Here is a 22,467-nt window from a genome sequence, read left to right as displayed (position 1 = left end):
GGTGGCCTTATGACTCTCTACAACTACTTGAAAGGAGGCTGTAGCCAGACTGGGGGGGGATTATGTCCTATTGTCCCAGGCAACTAGCGACAGGACGAGAGGACACAGTCTTAAGCTGTGCCAGCAGAGATTCAAGTTAGACAAGGGGAGGAGTTTCTTCACAAAAGGATTGTCAAGCACTGAAACTGGCTCTCCAGGGAGGTGGTGGAGTCACTGTCCCTGGAGGTGGATGTGGCACTCAGTGCTATGGTCTAGTTTTGACAAGGTGATTTTTAAAGGTTGGACTCGATGATGTCAGAGGTCTTTTCCAATCGCAATGACCCTATGATAATGTGACAAGTGCTGCGGATTTGCTTATGCTAGAAGGATGGTCACTTAGAATCTTTCCCTTCGTATTTCACGTTCTCCGCAAATCCTGCGTGCTCCCTCTCAAATTACTGTGCGTTATCTTCTCTGATTTCAGCTGATTTCCACTGAAACTCATGTGTAACAAAACACAGGAAACAAAACCTCTAAAAACTGGAAAAAAAAAAAAAACCCCAAACCAAAAAACCAAAACCCCAGAAGCGGTATATTCGCAAGGAAAGCGGCACTTGTTAATACCCCCCCAACAGGGCAGGACCCCTGCCGTGCCGCACTGTAACCCCCCCTGCCGCGATTCCCCCGTCCCTGAGGGGCCGCGCCCAGCCCGCGCGCGGGCAGCAGGCGGCGGGAAACCGCTCCCGCGCCGTGGGAGGTCACGTGACGGCGGGAAAACGGGTCTCGCGCTTTGAATCGCGGGTGCCGCCGGGAAAAGGCGGGCGGGAAGGGCCTCTTTCCGTCTGTTGTGAGCGCCAGTGGGATCCCTCCCGAGACAACAATCGGGAGGGGGGTCTTTGCCGCTGCCCGGGTCTCCCCTCTTCTCCCAGGATGCTGGTGGCGTGCGGAATGCAGCGGTGTCACCAGGAAGCGCTCAAGAGGAATCGGGTGATCCTGGCGAAGCAGCTTGTGTTGCAGGAGCTGGTGGAGCACATGGTAGAGAAAGACATCATCACCCCGGAGATGGTGGAAATGATACAGGTACGTGGAAATGATACGGGTACGCGGGGTGGGCTCGCCTGCGCCGTGGCCTTTATTTCAGGCTAAGCTCGGTGTCTTTCTTAGCAGTGGCAACATGGAAGAAACCTCAGCTGTGTGTTAACCTGCACATTTTAGCGTGATTGCATTTAGAGAACGTGCAAAGCCGTGTGAGGGTTGATTGTAGCGTGCAGACGAACTGTGAGATGCTTCTGGCAATGTGTATTTTGCCAAAAGTTCGCTATTTGGGTGCTGGCGTGCAGTTGCAGCAGGCTGCACTCTGTGGATCAGTCCTTTATTTTTTTGTGCCTCTTTTTTCTCCACGCGTAGAAGCAGAAACAATACCTGTTTCCAAAAGAATACCAAAATGAACACGATATAAACCAGCTTGTTGTGGCCCCTTTCACACAAAGAACTTGTGCTGCTTATGGTTTTTTGTAATCTGTGTGAAGAACCTTGCAGGATTCAGGGCCCACTCTGAGCTGACAAATGCCGTTTGTTTGTAGGCCTGTGTTACTTACCCTGTGCACTGGGTACTATGGAGAGAAGTCATTGGAAATAGCTTGGGATTTCTCCCGGAGGGATGGTAGTGCACTGAACACCGTGCAGGATGGAGATACAGGTCTTCAAAGAAAGCAGACTGGAAAGGAAATGACTGAAGTTGAACTGCGAGTGTATCTCAAGACTCAAGTTGATGGTCCTGTAATTAGAACAGATTATGAACTACTGGCTGGGCACCAGTGTTGAAAGTATAAACAAAACTGAGATTGATAAGATTCTTGATAGCAAAGAAGAAATAACTTCCAGATTAATTTTCAGTCATGGTCAAAGATAATATGAATCACTTTACATGCTTTGGCTCGGTGTCAAAGATAACGACAGATTCCTCGTGGGACCTGTCAAGGATATCAGTGTTAAGTTGTGGGAGATGTGGGCAGTCTTACCTGAAGTAGTTCAAGTCCCTTCTTGTACTGGTTTTGGCTGGAAGAGAGTTAATTTCTTCATAGTAGCTGTTGTGGAGCTGTGTTTGGATTTGTGCTGGAAACAGTGTTGATAATATAGAGGTGTTTCAGGCATTGCTGAACAGTGCTTTCACAGAGCCAAGACCTTTTCTTCTTGCCCCACCTCAGCAACGATGCTGGGAAGGGAGGAGGGAGGGGAAGCACAAGAATTTGGGAGGGGAAACATCTGAGACAGCTGTCCTCAACTGACCTAAGGGATATCCCACATTATTTGCTGTCATGGTCAGCATATAAAGCTGGGGGAAGAAGAAGAAGGGGTGAACTCTGAGTGACGGTGTTTGTCTTCCCAAGTAACCATTTCACGGGAGAGAGCCCTGCTGTCCTGGGGGCAGCTGAACACCTGCCTGCTCACAGGAAGCAGTGAATGAATTCTTTGTTTTGCTTTGAGTGTCTGGCTTTTGCTTTACTTATTAATCCATCTTTATCTGAAGTTCTCTCGCTTGTACAGTTTTGATTCCACCCACCATCCCGCTGGGAGGGAGTAACTGAGCGTCTGTGTGGTGCTTAGCAGCCCACGGGTCTTAAACAGCAACATTGCTGAAGTATGGGTGATTAGTAGCGATGTTCATTTGATGGCCTGCAGTTTGTCACTGAAGGGGGAGTGAGGGGAGGGGAAGGAAAGGTGGTGGGGGGAAAACCCTCTCAAAGTTAGAATAATGCCAGAGAAAACACTCCTTTTGGCAAGATGCTGCTGTAGTTGAGAAGTATTAAACTGAGAGGTGAAGAAGACAAAGGGAATCTTCCCCTCCAGGTGTATTTGAGTAAAAGGAAATGCAACAATGCTCTGTAATGGATTATCGGTGAGGAGAAAGGTGTTATGATGGATAAGTGACGTAAAGAGTAATAGCTTAGTGAAAAAATTCTGCCTAATACAATATACACACACAACCAGGTGTGTTGTATAAACTGTATAAACAGCAATAGCAGCCTGAGCAAGAGAGCTGAGGGACTTGAACTACTGTTGCAGGATATGGATCTGGAAATTGCAACAAAAATGGAAATATGGCCGAGGTAGGCAGAAAGCATTCACAACTGGAACAGTACTACTGCAAAATATGCATTGTACTAGAGGGATAGAAATGAAGGGAACATTTACAGGGTAGTACTGGTCATAACAGTGCTACAGAGAAAAAGGAAGGTGCCTAAAAAAAGAATCACTCAAGTGAAAAACACTTTGTCTTACCTTTCGTTTTTCTATTATAGGTCTGTGAATTTTTAATATTCTTCCTGTCTCTGGCTCAAGTGTGAGCAAAGGTCTTAGAAGTACTGTTAGGTAGCCTGTTCTTGAAAATACATTCTGATGCCAATCATCAGGTACTTAAGTGGAAATAGGAGGAGCCAAATGCCACTTTGTCTGATAAAAGAGCATAGATTTTCCTGGATATTACAACTAATTGGTTCTATATATATCACCCTGCTCCTCCAGTAAGTCAGGAAATCAAGATTGGGATAAATAGTTATGTTCTAAATCATATTGTCTTAAAAGCACAGAAGTGACATTGGTCCTGTGAGCTTGATTTAAGCTGAACAAAAGAAGAAAATGGTTCTGGAAATAGAACACTTAAATAATCTTTTGTAGTCTAAGGAAAGTGAAATAAACTAAGGAGATGAAGGAAAGATGAAATTTTTTCACGTGTGAAGTGTAAAACCAGCGCTGAAACTTTACCACAAGTAAGAAAAAGGTGAGAGGGGTGCGTGTTGCCTGAAGAGCCACAGAAGACAAAGGTGATTGAGCTGGATGAAGAGCTCAGAAGGAATACATGAAGAGTAAGAGTTTAAGGTGTACATTGGAGGAGAATTAATAAATAGAAGCAGGTTCCTTTGATGTCTGAAACGTGGGGAGAAAGTATGATCTGACAGGAATGAATTTAAATTGGGTCATTCAGAAAGATATTAAACAGTGTGAGGTTTTTTCCACTGTATACACTTTGAATAAAGAGTAAAGAAAAAAAATATTGTGTTTTCTTTGTAGTGAAGATGATGTAAATAGAATTATCTAGATGAAAACCCAGAAGAGGGGAATTTTAAGCACAGAGCAAAACAATGTTGGAAAAAAAGTGGGACACTGGAAACAGCTGTTTTTAAGGCAAAGACCAAAATCCACTTTATAAATGCCTTCTTCTCAGAGCATCAGATGTTCTTCCAGAGCTCTAGGATGGACCTTCAAAATGGCAGATAAAGTAGCAAGAGCTTTCTCTTGCTCTTTAAACAAGGGGAACACTGTACTGTAATCAAAGTCCGAGACTGTGTAGATTTGAAGATTTCAATACTCAGTGTTGATCATTAGACAGTAATGAAGAGATCACTGGTTTTGACAAAGTGATAATTTGTTTAGAATGTTTGTAAAATATGTATGGTCTTTTCACAGATTCTGTATTTATATTCTGGCTCAGTAAGACTAGTATTATGGAATTTTGACAGGAATTAAAAATTTATTTTACAACCAGTTCCTGTTATGCAGGTTATCAAATCCATCTGTGAGGGTACATTAATAAATTAAGGATGTATTGGAAAACAAAATGAAAGAGGTGTGTCTTAGGGACGTTTTACTTCTGAATGTTTGCTGAACATTATTTAGTGTAATCTAAATGTGGTGTTGATGTGGAAGTTAAATGAAGAGGTACAACCTTTTGGGTGTTTAATGAAGCACTGAGGAAGAAGTCTTCCAAAAGCTGACTGGTACACATACAAATATGACACATACATACCTACATCATCATCATCATGGCTAGGCTTCGCGAACGAAGATTTGAGAAGGGCTCTACCCACGCTTGCTACAAGCGCGCTGATGGCTAAAAAGGCCAATGCGAGATAGACAAGTCCGGTTGCACATACCTACATACATATGCAGAATATGAACATTATGGAAATTTCTTAACTTTTCAGTGAAACTTAAGATCCAGTTCATAAGGTTCTTAACTATGATTTATGGCTTAGAGTCACAGACTATGAAGACATCAAGTGAAGAAGATGAATGACCCTCAGCTTGTCTCAAACAGCTGCAGGCCTACCAGAAAGGAATAAACAATTTATAGATACTTTGGAAATAAGCTCTCAATTTACTTCATTAGAATAAAATTAAAATAAAATTCAGTGAGCTCACAGGAAGATATAAGTGAATGGAGCTGGTTATTTTCTGTGGACTAATGGAGAAGTGTTACTGGGAGAAAGGGGAAAGTGCCTTCGTACTTCTGGAAAGACACAAGATACCATTGTATGCTCTTCTAGTCAACAGTGCTCTGAAAGTTGAGGCTTCTGTGGGAAGAGGGAAAGGTACTGGCAAAGGGGTCGAGGCCATTTATGAGGAGCCTAAAAGAAAGTGACTTGTTTACTGTAGCAAATCAAGACCAATTTATAGAAAGAAGTTTGATAAATAAGGGAAAGGACAGGAGAACACTGGAGTCAAGAAACACCGTTGATACAAAAATAAATGCTATTAGTCATGAATGAATCTAGCTCTGAAATTCTAAATAGTTTCATGAACATTGGATCAACAAGGTTTTGCCGTATCCTAAACTATTTTAAAAATTTTATGAAAGAAACCAGGTGATGTGATATCTTCTGTAGCAGAAGATATGTGCCTCAAGGTGCTATTTTCCTATGATTGCTGTATGGTTAAACCTTAATTCTCACCAACTGTTTTCAATCATCCACCAAAAGAAGACATCTCAGATCTGAGTGATAATTAAAAAAATATAGGATGAATTCCAAATAAAATAAATCTTATTTCTGATATCTAGTATTTTAGTATGTGGTTTTTGGTGTCTTTTAGATTCCACAGGGAGGGTTATTATTATATAAATTATACATTTTGTTGGCAAATGTCCTCGTAGTATTCTAAGAATTAGAACTTCTTTACAATGTTTAACAAATAGATGAATTTAATTTTTGATGGTTACTTTTTCACTTAAGACTGGAATGTATTGCTTCATTGGTCTAAATATTACAGTCTGTACATACCAAGTATCATTCTGGAATTGACTGTATATAGTAAGTATTTTACTTAATGTTTTCTGAAGGGTTTGAGTATCTGCATGAGACCATAAACCATTGGATAGTAGTGGAAGCATGTTTTGGACTTTTTGTGTATTCACTGAGGAAAAATAGATACTATTCCAACAGTAACTGGAAGTAAAAGTTTGGAGAGAATATGGTGTATTACTGTGCATGGTAATGTATGAATTGTTGGCTTGTTGTGTTGTCGTATACTCTCATCCTTAAGCAAATAGGAACAGAGCAGAGGAGTGTGAACGAAATCAGCTAGGAAGAGTATAATAATGGATCTAGCACAGATAAGCATAGTGGTGAAGTGTTTATCTGAAATTAAAAAAGTAGTTGTTCTGATAATTCGTTGAAAATTAATTGTGTTGGGTATTACATAGAGTGTGGATTTTGGTTTTTTTTTCCTCTGGGTCTAGGCAAAGTCTGGGAGCTTCGACCGAAATGTGGAATTCCTCAATTTGCTGCCCAAGAGAGGCCCTAATGCCTTCTCAGCCTTCTGTGAAGCTTTACGAGAAACCAAACAGCAGCATCTGGAGGCAAGGATCTTGAAGACAGTGTCCGACCTGAGCTACGAGATTGCAAGGGTACAACAGTTCTTAAAAAATAAGACGAGTGGACTGCATTTTGGGTTGGATTTGGGCACAAAGTACTCTGTCAAATGGGGGGAAAAAACAACTGTTTACGAAAAACAGGATGGGATTTTGTTGCAAGTTGAAGCTTGTAGAAGCCTTAGTAAAAACAGAGAGGAAGGAATTTGGGAAGAAGGGAATTTTCATTCTACCACCGATCACAAAGTGGTGGAGGTTAGAAGGGACCTCTGATGGTCATCTGGCCTGACTCCCCTGCTCAAGAAACATCACCTTCAGCAGGTTTTCCAGAGTCATGTCCAGATGGTTTTTGAATATCCCTAAGGATGGAGACTCTGCAACCCCTCTGTGCAACCTCCTCCAGTGCTCAGGCATCCTGAGAGTAAAAAAGTGTTTCCTGATGTTCAGATGGAGCCTCTTGGGTTTCAGTTTGTGCCCATGGCCTGTGGTCTTGTCACTCACTGGGCACCACTGAAAAGAGCCCGACTTTGTTCTTTTTGCAGCCTCCCTTCAGTTATTTATACGCTTTGATAAATTCCCTCTGAGCCTTTCTTTCTCAAAGCTGAGCAGTCCCAGCTCCCTCAGTCTCTCCTGATATGTTTGTGGCCTGTTGTTGGCCTCTCTCCAGTGTGTCCATGTCTCTTCTACAGAGGAGCCCAGAACTGGACACAGCACTCCAGATGCAGGCTTGCTATGGCTTTGCAGAGGGGAAGGATCACCTCCCTTCATCTGTGCTGTTGGCAACATTCTCCCTAATGCAGCCCAGGGCACTCTTTGCCTTTATGCCAAGGGTACATTGCTGGTTCCTGTTCGACTTGGCGCCACTGTGTCCTTTTCTGCCAAGCTGCTTCCCAGCTGGATGGCCCCCAACATATATTGATGCGTGGGGTGGCTCCTCCCCATGTGCAGGACTCTGGACATCTCTTTGTGAACTGCACAGTGTTCCTGGGTGTTCTCGCATCCAGCATGTTGTTAATGGATGTCATCATTAATCCAAAAGCTGCAAAGACAGTATTTTCTCCAAATTTTTTTGATTTAATGTTCAATGGTTCTCTGAGAAGGAAGCTACTGAAAGCTAGTCTTGCCTGTTGAGGGAAGAGATACTTCTATTTCTTTCTTTTGATGTTTTTATTTTCACCTTTTCACTATCTGTAGTTGTTAGCATTGAACCAAAGGAAGAATTTTGCAAGGATTCCATATTAGTGCATTGGCAAGGATGGAATCTCTCATTAAACATATATTCTACAAAGGAAGGGAGACAAGATATTTTTGGACAGAGATGTTCACTTATTAAAATGTAGGATTTATCAGATTACCCTCTTCTGGGTTTTTTTGTTTTCAGTTGTGCTTTACTGTTCAAACAATTGAATCTTGACAGCAGACAAAAATATAGGAATCACTGGGCAAATCACTTTTTGGCAAAAACCAGGAGGATATGATGACATCAGTGTAAGGTTTCTAAATGGAGAATTTGGGTAGAAGTAGAGATGAGCAAAGAAGGGAAGAAATATTATAGAGAGAAAATGCTGGTGCCTTGTCATGATATTTCATTTGGATGTGAACCATAATGTTATTTTTAAGTCATTTTTATGTGTAGGTAAATGTACACATCTTTTTTCCATGACAACTTAAGACTTGTACCATAGATTAAAACAATAGCTGTTTTATGCTTACTCTTTTAATGTATTTGTTGGATGTCTTGTAGCTTGAACACTGTCATGGATCAGATCTTCCGTTCCCTGTCAGTGAGTCCTGTAATTCAAAGAGACCGCGCTGGATTGGTGAGTTGCGTGTGACTTTGTGGACACTTGATTTGATATCTATTTGGCTGCTTAATACTCTCTTAATTCAATTCTAGACTTGCCACCACTTTGCTCATACCAGGAATACGAACTTGAGAGATAAAAGAGAGTGATTTAGGCTAGAAAATGGAAGTGAAATAGCATATTGGAAGAGAGAACCAAATTAGTTTCTAGTCAGCTTCATTTACTCCTACAGGAAATTTTGTTGCTTAAAACAGTGCATGTCAGTAAAATTTTAGATTTTTCAAAGATTTCCTTCTTTGTTTAAGATTTGTAATAGAGTTTTACTGAACTAGAGCTGTGACAAGATCATGATTTTGAGCATATTCCTTAACTTTAGCTTACTATTTGGAAAATCAGTCTAAGCATAAGACCTTGTATGTGTTACATGAGGCCAAGTTGGTTTTCTGTAGCTTCTGTCAAGTGCAGCAAATCAGCTTTTATTTAACATGCATTTGTGTTTTAGACCAGGGAACTGGTCTAATAAATAGCTGTTGGAATGAATCTCCTTGTTGGTATTTACGTTGCCTCTGATAACGCCTGGAGTATTCATTTTCCCTAACCACGTGTCTAATTTTTGGAGACTTTTTTTTGGTTGTTTTTTCATTTACATGCAAAGGTTTTAGGGTTTGATTGTTTTGATTTTTTTAGAGCATATATTCCTCCAACCAGGAGAGCCATGCCTCAGAAGGCTGATAAAGGATTTCAAAGGAGATTGTGAATGTCATTAGCTCAGTTTCGTTTGGTACAGAGGAGTGTTTGTCTGCAAATGGCAAATAGTTGATTATCATTTCCCTCATCTGCTGTTATCCAGAGAAAAGTGTTGAGGCAGATAAAACAGAAAAAGGGCATTGCACTTTATGAAAGTTAGAAACTTCTCATTTGATCACTTATGCATGTGTTCAGCATGGGAAGCCTTTTATGAGAGGAAAAGCAGTATTTTGTTTGAATTTTTCTAGCAACATTTTGTCAGCCAAACTGTGAAAGGAATAACATACTGTGCAAAATGACAGCACAAGGCTCTAATTTTAGATGAGAATGCTGTTTTCATTCTGTAGACCCAAATTCACTAAGAGACCTTAGATAAGGCTAGCCCACATACAAGCCAAAAAACAAGTCACCAATTGAAATAATTTAAAAAGTCATACCCTTACAGTACTTTTTTTCCTGCTGTGTTTCATTTTGTATCTGTAGTCCCTGATAAAACAAAATTATTAGAGATGAGAATAGCATAATACAGAAAGATGCATAAGAGAATATAGTTCAGAATTTGCAGGTTACTTCCTTAATGCAGAGGCTTTGTGGTTGAAATTTATTATAATTGATGTGTTTGGTTTGCACAGGACCAATGGAAGTTTCCTTGGATAATGGAGATGGTCACTCAATTCCTCCAGTGAAATATTGCACTCCTGAATTTTATCGTGATCATCAGCACTTGGTAAGTCATTTACAGAGAAATTCTTAAGATGTGAAAATTGTGAGGTGTTTGGTCTATCAGCTGAACACGTGGTACTTAAATTTTTTTAGTTGAAACGCTTCACTAGGATGCAGATCAGTGCTGTGATGTTTGTGTAACTGAAAGGTGTTACCAGTCATGTTCCATTTGATGTAGTTCTCATTTACAAGTGTTAAAAAATTCAGAGAAGTTCAGTAACTATTTGCCTCTATTTTTTGTTCACAAAGAATTTGGTGAAATGCCTTTTGTTTTGTTGCTCTGTGTAAACTGTCAGTATTATTGCCTCAAACTTATCTGCCTGTGTCCTCATATTCTGTATGATGACACACCCTGTAAATGACAGTAAGATAGTAGAACAGCATTTCAACTAGTAATCACAGTCTTGGCTGTTTCAATTGCCAGCTCTACCTGAAAGAGTCCTTAGGATTAAGAACCAGATGAGGATTCTGTGCTGGGTAGAACATCCTGAATTTCTAATCTTCTGCTGCAGTGTTTAAAGTTATGTGGGTAGTCTAATTACTTTTTGTTTATTCGGTTTGTAAAGCATGGGCTGTGGTGGGGTGGGCTTAAGGAATGACATTATTTTGTATGATGGGGCAAATGCTTCATTAGGGTTACACAATGTGCTAACAACACTTTTGTCAGAGGCTCTGTGTATAGCAAAACAGGTTTTGTGTGTGTATTTGGTTTTGTTTGGTTGTTTGGTGGTGGTTTTTTTGGAACTGTCTGTCGGAGTGACCTGATTAATATGCAGCGCCAGTGTGAACTTGACTTGGCTCCTTTTACATCTATGCCTGGATGTACCTTATTTGATATTCTCCTTTGGTATTACATTTTACTTCCAATTTACAGGAGTATTAGTAACTGGATTACTATTGATTTGTTGTTGTTAGATTAGTAGGGACGAAGGGGTAAGTTAGTTTGAAGATACTCCTCTTAAATTAGTTCTTTTCCTGTTAAGGTTTTTTGCCAGTCACATAGCTTTCAAGATCAATGACTGACAGTCCCTTGCTGTTATAATTGCACTCATGTGCTGTTTTACATCTCTGTCTGCTCCCAACAGCAATTAAGAAATACTAGCTAAATGTTATGTAGTGTTCTTCTGGTATCATTGATGGGGATGGCAGAAATATGTGGGGCCCTGCAGGGGTGAGGATGAGAAAAGGGAAAAAAGTTAGCAAGAGCTAATTCACAGTTTGAAATGAGTAAGCTGTGTTTCTTTTAAAATGAGAAATAAGGCAAGCTAATCTAACAATAATAGTATCACAGGCTCATCAGTTGTGGAGGCTTGCAAATACAGGGACAAGGTATCAAGCTGGTATGTAGAGGTTGCTGTTCTACTCTAACACACTGTTATTTCTTTGTGTCGTTTAAATTGACTGATTTTAAAAATCATCTTCTCAGGCATACAAGGTGGTATCAGAGCCCCGAGGCTTAGCACTTATTCTCAGCAACGTCAGTTTCAGCTGTCAGAAGGACTTGGAGTACCGCAAAGGGGGAGACGTGGACTGTGCTTCCCTGGAGATGCTTTTCAAGCACCTTGGGTATCGAGTGACCGTTCTTCCTAATCGAACTGCACAGGTAAGGGGTGAATCCCAGTACCCTCACAACTGGTATGGATGAGAGTTTGTAACTGCTACATAGTCATCGTAAGAGGTTCTTGCAGTGTTCTGCTGCCCTAAAAGTTAAACTTTGCAAATACTTGATGTAGTATTTGCAAGCGTGATGTTTTCATGTCCTTTCATTGATGGAGTCAATTGCCATCCTATTTATCAGTCTTCCAGTATCTGTGCAGTTAAGTTCCACTTTTTCAGTCTTTGCTTTGCTGAAGAAGTGACTGTGTTTCACTTAGTCATGGAACACTATCAAGTTTCCTAACTTAATCAAGCCACTAACCCTCAGAATGCAACTGCTGCCTTCTCCAGCTTCATTTGTTCTTATTTCTTTTAAATCCCTATGAATCCAAGTGGTACCAAACCTGTTAAAGAGTGTTTTACTCAAGAAAGCAGCTTTTGCAGCATTATAACAACACTTTTGCATCTGTCTTGTTGTCAGAGTTCGTAAAGCTTTTCAGTTTAGATTGTTTATTGACCACTAGTGCTTGAATGCCTGAAGCCCCAGAGTATGTATCTGTTAAGTTGCTCCAATATCCCAGTCAGACTCAAGTGTCTTTGTAAAACCTTTGTAAAATATCAGTTAGTTTCTTCTATGTTGAATCCACATGTACCAACTCAGGTATTTGCTGCATCCCCCTGTTGGCCAAGTGATTCTTGCTTCATTATGTTATACTTAGAACTCAATATTACATAAAGCAACATGAACATTTTGTTGGTTTTTTGTTGTGTTTATTTGTTTGTTTGTTTTTTAATAAAACGTCTTTTTCCTATAAATTTGTTATATATAGGGTTGTGGGGTTTTTGTAACAGGAGGACTGTTTATGTTTTTCCATGAATATTGACTCGCATTCCCTGTGCAAGTCTGGAAAGCATTAAACAGGTTTTTTTTTATTCTGTTCCAGGAGATGCAGAATGCATTGGAGAGTTTCTCCAAGCTGCCAGATCATCAATATGTGGATTCCTGCGTTGTAGCTTTGCTTTCCCATGGTGTGGAGGGCGCGGTCTATGGCAGTGATGGCAAGCTACTACAGGTATGTTGCTGTGTCCTCATGTTGTGTGGTAGGTTGTCTCTAGGAAAGTAACAATAGAAAAAGGGGGGGAAAAGTTTAAAAAAATGAAGTGGTGGGAGACTGAGGATTCACATTTTTTTAAATGGAAAAAATAAAGGGCTTGTGGGAAGAAAACAGCAGGAGTCTGTGAGTGGTCTGGCGAGTAGGGGAAATTATTTCATTCTCTCTGTACAAGTACTAGGTAGACTGCAAGAACTCAAACTAGCAGGAGCTGGGGTAAAGGGTGAGGAAGGGATGTGTTTGTCACATGCTGAATTTGGAGATAAAGGAGAAAATATAAAGACTGGTGAGGTAATAACCAAAATACAGGTAAGCAAGGTGAGGCTGGGTTTGGCTTAGAGGAGGCTACAGTGAAGATTATTTATCTTCTTTCTTCTCTCAGTTGCAGGAGGTTTTCCGGCTCTTTGATAACGTAAACTGTCCAAATCTCCAGAATAAGCCAAAAATGTTCTTTATTCAGGCCTGCCGGGGAGGTGAGTGCCCAAATGCTAAAAGTACTTGGCATGCTATTAAGGCTCATTTTGCACACATGCACACCCTCACATTCAACTTGCTGTCATCTCTCCTGTTTGCTTCTCTCAGGTGTATGTGGGACCCATATTCACCTCCCTCTGCCCTGCTGCTGCCACTGCATCTGTTGCTCTGTAAGTGTCTTTTGCTCTGCATGAGGTGTGTGCATTGACTTGCAGACCCCAGAGCACCCTAATGACATAAAGCTTTGTCATACCATACTACACTGAGGCTTTCTCATACTGTGCCTGCATTAAGGGGAGTGGGGCACATGGTGCACAAATTGCAGCTCAGCATGGAAGAGGTACACTAGCACTGGGGTCTTGTCTGAGGTTGTGTCTTTCTCTTCATCCTCAGTGTGCTGTGTCTCTTGTGGTTGTCTCTTGAGCTGTCAAAGTTGGTTCCGAGTATTTTTGGGAGTTTGTCTTTTTTTTTTTTTCACTTTACCCTAGCCTGTTTTCAACCTCAAAATGGCCTTTCCTTCCAAACTTTTCCTCATACTCTTAGAGCATTCTTACATGCTACTGTACAGAACTCTTTCCTTGATTCTCCTGCACCTGTTCTCTTTCTATGCTTTGTGTTTTGTTTTTTTTTTTCTTCTTCTAATTCTGCTCTTCCTTTTTTTTCTTTTTGTAACTAAACACATATCTGTAACTAACTGCCTTTCAAATCTGCTAATGACTGAATTTTTCCATCATGTGTTTGGGCTTTCTGAGATTGCTGTGAAGTTGCAGATACTCCAAAGTGAAGTTCTATCTTATGGTTTTGGTTTTCCCCTTGTGATAGAGATTCTAGTGTGTATGCTCTTTCCCCGGCTTTTCCCTTGTTCCTTGTAATTATCCTTTTCATTTTTATCAAGCTTTATAGTTTGTCCTCTAGCCAAGAGGATGATTCATTCGCCTGTTATCTAACCTTGTTTAATCCCAATGCATGGAAAAGCCTAAAGTCTACATGAAGTATTTTGGCAATCAGAAATATTCCAATCCCTCTAAGTATTTGGAAATACTGTAACATACATATTTTCAATATGTAAGGAATGGGATTGCTTTCCTTATCTAATTGAACGTTTAGATACTCTTGAGCAAATGTGAATGCACAGACTCAGCGTGGAAATAAGTGTAATAAGCTAGAATTTTCAGGTGACCTAATTAGGTAATTATTAGGTTTCTTTGACTGTAATGTTACCAAAATGAGTCTGTTAAGACTAACAAATCAAGCTTGGCCTTTCTATTTCCAAAAAAGTTGCAGTTAAGAAAGATTGGTAAAGCTTCCTATGCACAATACTTTAGAACTTGGATACTCCAAATGACAAAGGATTGAGACTTGAACAACTGAAAGGGAAAACTCTTTCCTCAATTAAAAAAAAAAAGAAAGGCCCTACCTTTTCAAACCTCTTTTAAACCTTGATTAATAGTTGGAGGGGAAGGCCAGTTACAAAGTAATTAATTATCAACAGAACTGTGTACCCTTTCATGTTAGCATTCAAAGGTTAGACTAGCCAATATAATTTTTTTTTTAAAACAGCATTTAAAAGACTGAATAAATAGTATGAAAATTTTAGAATAGTGATAAACCTATCAAGGGCATGCAAGTTAGCTGGAGCTATTTGAAACAAAATGAGAAATGCACAGGTTATTCTTCTTCCCTAATCTTATGTAGTAGGCCTGCTCTATGTTCTATTAATTACACATTAAAAAATGTAGTTAAAGAAGAGTTAGTAAATTCTTCATTTCCAAAGAAATGGCAGGAGTCTACTAAAGAACTGAAGTAGTCCACCTACAGTCATGGATCAAAAACCAGTGGTTACAGAAAACAATGGGAAAGTTTCAGTATGAGATAAAATGTAACTTTGAAGCTCCTTTATATCTGTGTTTAGTGTAGTAGTTGATCCAGAAGAGAAAAGAACTATGCTAAGTAATGACAAATAGGTAGTTAGCAGTTATTTAAATTAATTGGTAAAACAGGTATCTGGGAGCTTCAGTAAAATATAAAGAGACTAGATCAATCTGTGTGGCTGTTATTGCTGATATAAATTAGAAGTTAAGTATGCAGAGGGTTAGTGCTTTACAGGTTTTAGTTATCTTGGTAAGTTGAGTGGTGTTTGAAGACATGCACAAGGAAGACATGTAATTCTGAAGCTTTAATAAAAAAAGTTTTGACTTTTTACATGATGGGATGATGGCAGTGTGAATAATATAGCTTGATTTTAAAAGTACCTGAGTCTTATCTGAAATAAACACCATGAACAGTACACTGAATTTTTAAGAAGATAGAGAAGTGAAAGGATTTGGAAAACCGTGATAAAAGACATGAAAAAAGTGTAGTTAAAAATGGAAAACTTTGCATGCTACCTTAAAGAGATGAGGAAGAAACTTAATGGAAGTCATTTGAGCTATGGAGCCTTATTCTATGCTATATCTAACCTGTCAGACAATCACACCCCTCCCACTGCTGCTTTCATTTTAGAGGAAAAGAATAACGTTGCTGACTTATGAACTGACCATTTCCTGTGCGTAATTATGAGATGCCACTGGTGCCACTGCCTGTAAAACGGTTAGAAGTCCAAATGTGCTTCTAAGGCTTGAGCTGGCATCAAAAACTAAGAACCATCATAACAGGAAGGCCTTTGAAGTGGACATTTACATGTCCTAAGTCTAGTGTCTGACCCATGCTGTTAGGAAGAAAGTAGAATTATAGATTCTCATCTTAAAAGTAAAGGGAGGGAAGGCAAAATTATATAAAAAATGTAGCTTTAATTTTCTTACAACGTATCTGGACTATCAAAGTTATCACCACTAAGCAATTAATCTAGATTATAATGGGAACTCTGCATCATGTAAAAATAAAATTGAGAATATCTATACTTTCATAATACATACTAATAAATCTTTGAAAAGACATCAAATACTCTCAAGACTTTTAACTAATCTCCATGTACTGGAGTTCTTGTATTTGGGGTCAGATTATGTTGCATTTTACTCCTGCACAACTTATGCTTTTGATTGATACAAGCAGTATTGTAGTCAGGTTTTAGAACTAGGTGAGATGCTTGGTCCATGTTTTCTAGATGTCTTGGAGGTAAATCTGAGCAAGTAAAATTAGAGCTCATTTTTGAGTGCTGCAATAAATAAGTCTTTAGCATTGCAAACTGCACTAGACATTTTTGGATATTTCTAAGGTAGGTACAAGTGGAAAATCAGAACTTTATACCTAGGCATCAAATCCTTCCATGCATGGTGGAGAACTGTCAGAAACTTCCCTGCTTTCATGGTTATCCCATGATCTGCATAGGAGGAGGGAGGAGCAGAAATCAGCATGCAGACCAAGTCAGGTTATGTTGAGCAGGTTCGGCAGTTGTTGATATCTGCATTAGTTTGTGCAGAAGGACTTTAAGAGGAGTTTTTAAAACAGCTGAAAAAGCTTAAAGTTTGTGCAAAAGCTTTCTGCTCGACAGTGGTTGTGGCATTGCTGACCAGAGCCCAAAACTAAGGAAGTACAGGAAAACTACACCCTGTAATTCTGGATAATTTCTTCTCCCCACCACCCCCTCCTTGTTTATTGCTGCCACAGATACGTTCGACCAAGGAGTGGATCAAAGAGATGGGAAAGAACGGTCAGATTCCTCAGGCTGTGAGGAAAGTGATGCAAACAAGGAAGAAAGTCTCAAGCTGCGTCTGCCTACGTGCTCAGATATGATCTGTGGATATGCTTGTCTGAAAGGTACTGGGTAGAGGCCGTAATTGTTTGGGTATAAAGAGGTTTTATGTGTCTGTGTTCCCCAAGAACTTCATTGTACACACTTTCCTCTCAGGCACTGTGGCCATTCGAAACACCAAGCATGGATCCTGGTATATCGAAGCTCTCACCTCTGTGTTTGCAGAGGACTCCCGAGACACTCACGTAGCTGACATGTTGGTGAAGGTAAGCAGGAGTGTATTTACCCTCCCACTTTTACCTGGTATTTGAAGAGCCTTCCACTGCTTCAAAATGCTAGTCTACTATTAAAGCAATTGTTTTTGTCTTGTTTGTAGCAAAATTACTACTTCTTTCCCAGTTCATATTTATTTATTTATGTACAGTTCCATAGCAGTTTAACCCAAGTGAAAATGCTGTTTCTTTCACTGCTTCTGTTTTACTTGTGTGGTCATGTGATGAACTTGCAAGAGGAATTCATCTTTCTTGCCAGGAATTACTTTTCTTCTATAGAAACAGCTTTTTTTTTCAGGTGAATTCATTCCCTGAACAGGCACACCACATAGCTGCAGAAGCTCTAATACTCACACAAGGTAAAGATTGAGAAAATGGGGGAAGAAGTAGTGAAGAAAACAGTGTAATCATGGCAACTCGAACTGCTGTGGAACTGCACCCTAGTGCTTTCTCCTTCTTGTAGTTTAGAGAGACAAAACAAAGGGGACTACTTAATATGTTAAATAGAATAATATATGAGTACGGAAGGCTATGACGTTTTTCTTCTGTCTTAATCCTTCCAGTCACTTTACTTTTTTTTTTTAATATCACATCTAGGTGAATAGGCAAATCAAGCAACGAGAGGCTTATGCGCCAGACACAGAATTTCACCGCTGCAAGGAAATGTCAGAATATTGTAGCACGCTCTGTCGGGACCTTTACCTGTTTCCTGGCTATCTACCAGGAAAATAACCTTCTCTGTTGGAAGAGAGATACTGCCAAACCTGAACTTTGACTATGGATGTCTGCATTTTCACTCTTACTGACTGTGACATCAGATGTGCAAGCAAGGAATGTTTCTTCATCTGGCCAGTCCAATTCTTGCTTGATGTGTTTTTTTAAAATATTCTGGCAACTGTCTTTGTAATCTGATTCAGTTCAGGTTATAAAATTCTAATATCCTGATTTACTTTGGATGTATAGAAACTGATGGAAAGAGGATCAGCATAAGAATTTGAAAGAAGTGGGAACATCCTTTGGAAGGAGATGTGAGGATATTTATAAACAAAGTGAAAATGAAAATTAACTATTAGTACAACTTTTAAAAAAAGTTAAGCCTTTCTGAAAGGAAAATCAGTCATAAAATCCTATTTATCTTACACTTGTATTTTAAAAATTTTAAATACTTTCTGCGTAGTTCTTCATACAGGACAGTTTACTACTGTGCACGTTAGAAAAAGAGCTCCCTTGTGAAGGAGAATCTTCCCCTTCTCTAAAATGAAAGGTTATATTCTCAGTATTCAGCACTTTCCTATCCATTGTGATCACTTAGAAGTCTATTTTTCTACATCCTTTCTATAACGAAGTTATTTAGAGAATTACAAGACATCCCAGATTATCAGCAGAACAAAGACCTAGACAAGTCTGCAGAAACTGCCCCAGAAATAGTTTTGAATCTGTAAATTCTAGAGTAACTCCCCATAGTCCCAAGAATTAACAACTGCATGGAATATTACTTTTCAGGAATTTGTTTGCCATAGTACTTATGTGTCACAGCAGACAGCATTCAGTCCACCAACTTCTCAGGAGTCTATAAATCGCACTGTACAACTGAAGCCCTGAAACCTTACAGCCTTGTACAAAAGGATTGCTTGTCTTTTTTTTTTTTTTTTTTTTTTTTTTAATCAACAAAAATATTCAAGGCAGCTCTTTACAATCTAAGTACGTTGCTTAGATTATTTATCACTGCATTTTGTTTCCCTTCTAAATGAAAGGGAAGAGTTTCACATTATTACCCTATTGTGATTTTTCTTTCTTCAGCCATGGTCATTTAAAAGCGTAATTTACCACTTCTTTTGGAAATTTCCTGCACAGTCTCTTCAAGCTGTAATTTGTCTCTTTCTATGTCCAATTGCTGTTACTCCCATTTGATGTGATGTGGGAGATGGGCATTTTTCTGTTTTTGTGGTAGAGCCTAAATCCTGGGATACTGGATTACATATGGACTACAGGCTGTTCACTTAAGTCTCGATCTTCTTCATTTTTTGTAGCAGTAAGTTGGCATAGTTCCTGGCTAACTCCTTTTCTAATGTAAGTATGGCTTTTAAAATATTTTTTTTTCAGGATAGAATTATGAATAGGAAGCACAAAGGGATATGAAGGGAGGCTGGAAAACTAGGCATGTGCTTTTTTATTATTCTGCCTAGGAAAAAGAAGGCTGTGTTTCCTCCATCTGACAAAGGTGCATCATTAACATGTATCTTGCATTTATCTTACACATGATGTGATAAAAGGAATAAGAATCATACTTGCCAATTGGTGCCTTACTCTGAAGTTTAATATACCAGTTTAGAGGCTGTTATACCTCCCTGGAGTATAAACAGTCTTCCTGAGTGCTCCCTCTATGAAATGGTGCAATATTTTACAGATAGGTATATTGATGAAGAGTCCACTCTGATAGATTAAATTTCTGTAGGATTGCATCAAGTTGCATTATCACTGCCACTTTTGTATATTCTTTTTGTATACTTGTATTTTACTGCCTTGAAGCATTAAAATAAAGAAGTCTTGTTTGATTAATCTGTGCAGTATCTTCCATTTAGAGAGTCAAACCTCTGTGCAGAAATAGACGTTCTATATAAAAATAATTTCATGTAATTTCTTGAGATAGTACATCCCAGAGGCACTCTTGAACTCTCAGGGCTGCTACTTGCTAGCTGCAACCAGTGTGAGTTGCTTGTAAATTTTGATAACACCTGAGCTAAACAAAAGCTAATACGTTAATAAAGACATATGAGGCAGAACCACTAAGTAGGAGGCTGATAATGTGCTTCAGCTGGGAAAATTTTGGGCTTGTTCTTGCCAAAATTAATGGTTCCTGAAAAAAAGAAGTCTTGGAAGGAGAAAGAGCCCAAACAGAAGGTGAAGATACCAGCTGGAGAAAAAATCCTGGAAGTGGGGGAAGATCCAAGGAATCAGAGAGCTGCATGGGAATGAATGTCAGGGGATGCCCAGAGGCCTTGATGTGTAATGCCCAAGACTTGTAACTTGGAGCAGCTGTACAGCACAGAACCAACAGAACTTTCTGTTCCACCTTCACAAACAAGCAGTGAAAGCCAATGAGTGTGAAATAAGAAGGTAAAAGCTCTGGTTTTGTTAGTTCTAAAATAATCCCCAGTATCCAGATCCACTAGAGGTTGCCATTTACCCTGTGTCATCTGTGACACCTAGAAGAATCTGAGATCTCTTTTTAGCAAAGGGGTACATTGGTTTATTAATAATACAGAATTCTGGTACAGGAAGTCTAGTAGTAATATTAGCACTGGAATTACCAACATCTACTTGTGCAGAAAGTGTTTGTAGTTGTCCAGAAGTTGTAGTAAAGAAGATGTTTGTATTTTCACAGAAGTAAGCTTTGAGCTACTATTAATAGTTTAAGGACTTTTAATAGTTAGGATAGCAGGAAAATGTTAACGGGTTCAGATTTTGTCTTGAAACCAAAAGAGTAAGGTCAAAGATTTTGTTTTGTGGGATGAGGATTGAAAACAGTAAATCCAATGGAGACAAGGTATTTTAAAAATTTGAAGTAGTATGAAAACATTTTTATTTGTTACTTTATTTATGAATTATAAATTTATATAGAATTCAGTATAATTAATGAAATTGTAATTCCAAGCTGATTTTGTTTCCCTATTTACTATTATTAGAAGTAATAGGTACTCAAAGTATCTGACTTTGTAAAAATAGTGATTGGTCCCCTTAAAAATTATGTACAGAATGGTATTGAAAGGGCATGCTTTCCAAAACATGAAAAGATTTGGCTGACATCTTATAAAATAAAGTTTATGCCACGCTGAGACTCCTAACATACACAGTACCTGTGTTGTGCAAAGCATTCTTACCCTTCAGGATAGGAGAATTCTTCGCTACATCACAACACTAAATTATTAAGTTAGGAGCAGGAAATGCAAGAAAAGAAGTCACTGTTATGTAATAGATGATGTCATCAGCATATGCATACAGAAAGCAGTTTCTTTAAAAGAAAGGGAATGAAGGATCTCTGGAGAAGTGTTACAACCAATCATTGTCACAGGATCAGCAGCCTTGGTGAGTCTGTTTCACTAGGAATGAGTGCTGTGTCCTACTCAGTGCAATTTGGCATTATGTTGCTGCTTTTGTCAGTCCTACTCACAGAATTCTCTCTTGTGAAGGTTTGGTGTTCTTCTGTTTCCATTCATCTGCATTTGGTACCTTTTTTATGCAAAGTGTTATGTATAACTTGGTCTTCAGTCTGTGTTTTTGCGTAAACTGTTTTGCCTGCATGCACAAATTCTTAAGATGACATCTTTGTAACTCATTACCTCTTTCAAAGAGCTTGAAGTTGTACTTGTTTCTCTGACTTAGAAATATAACTGGAATTTGTCTGGTTCAGGCCACTGATTTTTTTTTTATTTTTATTTTTTTAAAGTTTTTATTTTCTATGTCACTCCTAAAAGTTTTGATTTGCAGCTGCAAAATAAGGATGAACAGTAACACCTCACATAGAAACCATGCTTTGAGAAAGGGAAGCATCATGCTGTATTAAGAAAATACTTAGATTTGGATTTGTTATGTTCAGGTTGTAAAGAAAAAACACAAATTAGCTAGCTATTAGTATTCAGTCAATGGTAAAGTGACTTAGGGTGAGAAGAAAAGGTCGCACTCAGCACAGGCTTAAATTTTGTACATCAATTTACACAGGAAAAAAACAGTTAAGGAATGTTACAAACTGCCACTGCCTCTTGCGTCTGTGGCTTGGGTATTCCTCCTGCCCAGCCCAGAAACCCTGGGCTTCGTGCATCAGCAGCTGCATCCAAGACACATGCTCGTCCCATCCTAGAGGCTAGAGCAGACACTTGTGCACTCCTGTTGCTAAGACCCCAGGCCTGGGCTGACTACAACCCTGGTCTGACCTAGTTAGTAGTGCCAGGTCTCCTCACACAGGTCTGATCTGTAGCTAACACACTGAGCACCCCTTGAGATGATCTGGAGAGCTATGGCCACTCCAGCTACTGATGCTGAGACCCACTTGCTTCAGCTCCTGTCCCCAGAACCCCAACACCCCTCGTCTACCAGTCTTGCCAGATGCTGTCACCTCAAACTTCCAGCCTCATGTGCATGGGATAACAGGATTTCATGGAAAGGTAATTAAGAAAGCATTTAATGTGAAGATAGGACTGACACTGACCAGCCTTGATTTTCACAAAACCTGTCCCTTTCCATCTATTCCCCCTTTTGTTCCTCCCCAACCCTTTTCCTTATCAAGTTTTGCGTAGTCTTGCAGACCTAGTTCAAATCCTTATGTTCCTCTTCTTTCCCTCTTCATAATAGTTACAAAGTCGAGGCTGGACCTGTCCAAAGCAGTGGCTGTAGTTTCCTAATGACCTGACAAATACTGACT

At 39.4% G+C, this 22,467-nt stretch overlaps 1 protein-coding gene across 2 annotated transcripts; it reads left to right on the top strand.

Moving 5' to 3' along the window:
- The first annotated feature begins 788 nt into the window (after positions 1-788).
- CASP2 (caspase 2) lies at positions 789-19,608 on the top strand. 2 transcript variants are annotated; one of them, XR_007630834.1, is made up of 11 exons: positions 789-1,059; positions 6,497-6,664; positions 8,373-8,448; positions 9,813-9,907; positions 11,330-11,506; positions 12,444-12,572; positions 12,994-13,084; positions 13,194-13,255; positions 16,692-16,841; positions 16,933-17,042; positions 17,646-17,684. XR_007630834.1 is itself a non-coding variant. In XM_050331780.1 (10 exons), exons 1-10 carry the CDS (start codon positions 910-912, stop codon positions 17,778-17,780), a joined length of 1,281 nt encoding a protein of 426 aa, XP_050187737.1. In that variant the 5' UTR covers positions 789-909; the 3' UTR covers positions 17,781-19,608. The 2 variants fall into 2 exon arrangements, 1 of the variants encoding a protein (XP_050187737.1); XM_050331780.1 differs by lacking the exon at positions 13,194-13,255 and having other exon boundaries at positions 17,646-19,608.
- The last annotated feature ends 2,859 nt before the right edge of the window (positions 19,609-22,467 follow it).

This window comes from Myiozetetes cayanensis, unplaced genomic scaffold (genome assembly GCF_022539395.1).
Source record: "Myiozetetes cayanensis isolate MyiCay16 unplaced genomic scaffold, myiCay2020 scf5-8, whole genome shotgun sequence".
Taxonomy (NCBI): Eukaryota; Metazoa; Chordata; class Aves; order Passeriformes; family Tyrannidae; genus Myiozetetes; species Myiozetetes cayanensis.
Note: the sequence above shows the minus strand (reverse complement) of the source record. Positions and strands in the feature narration are given on the sequence as shown.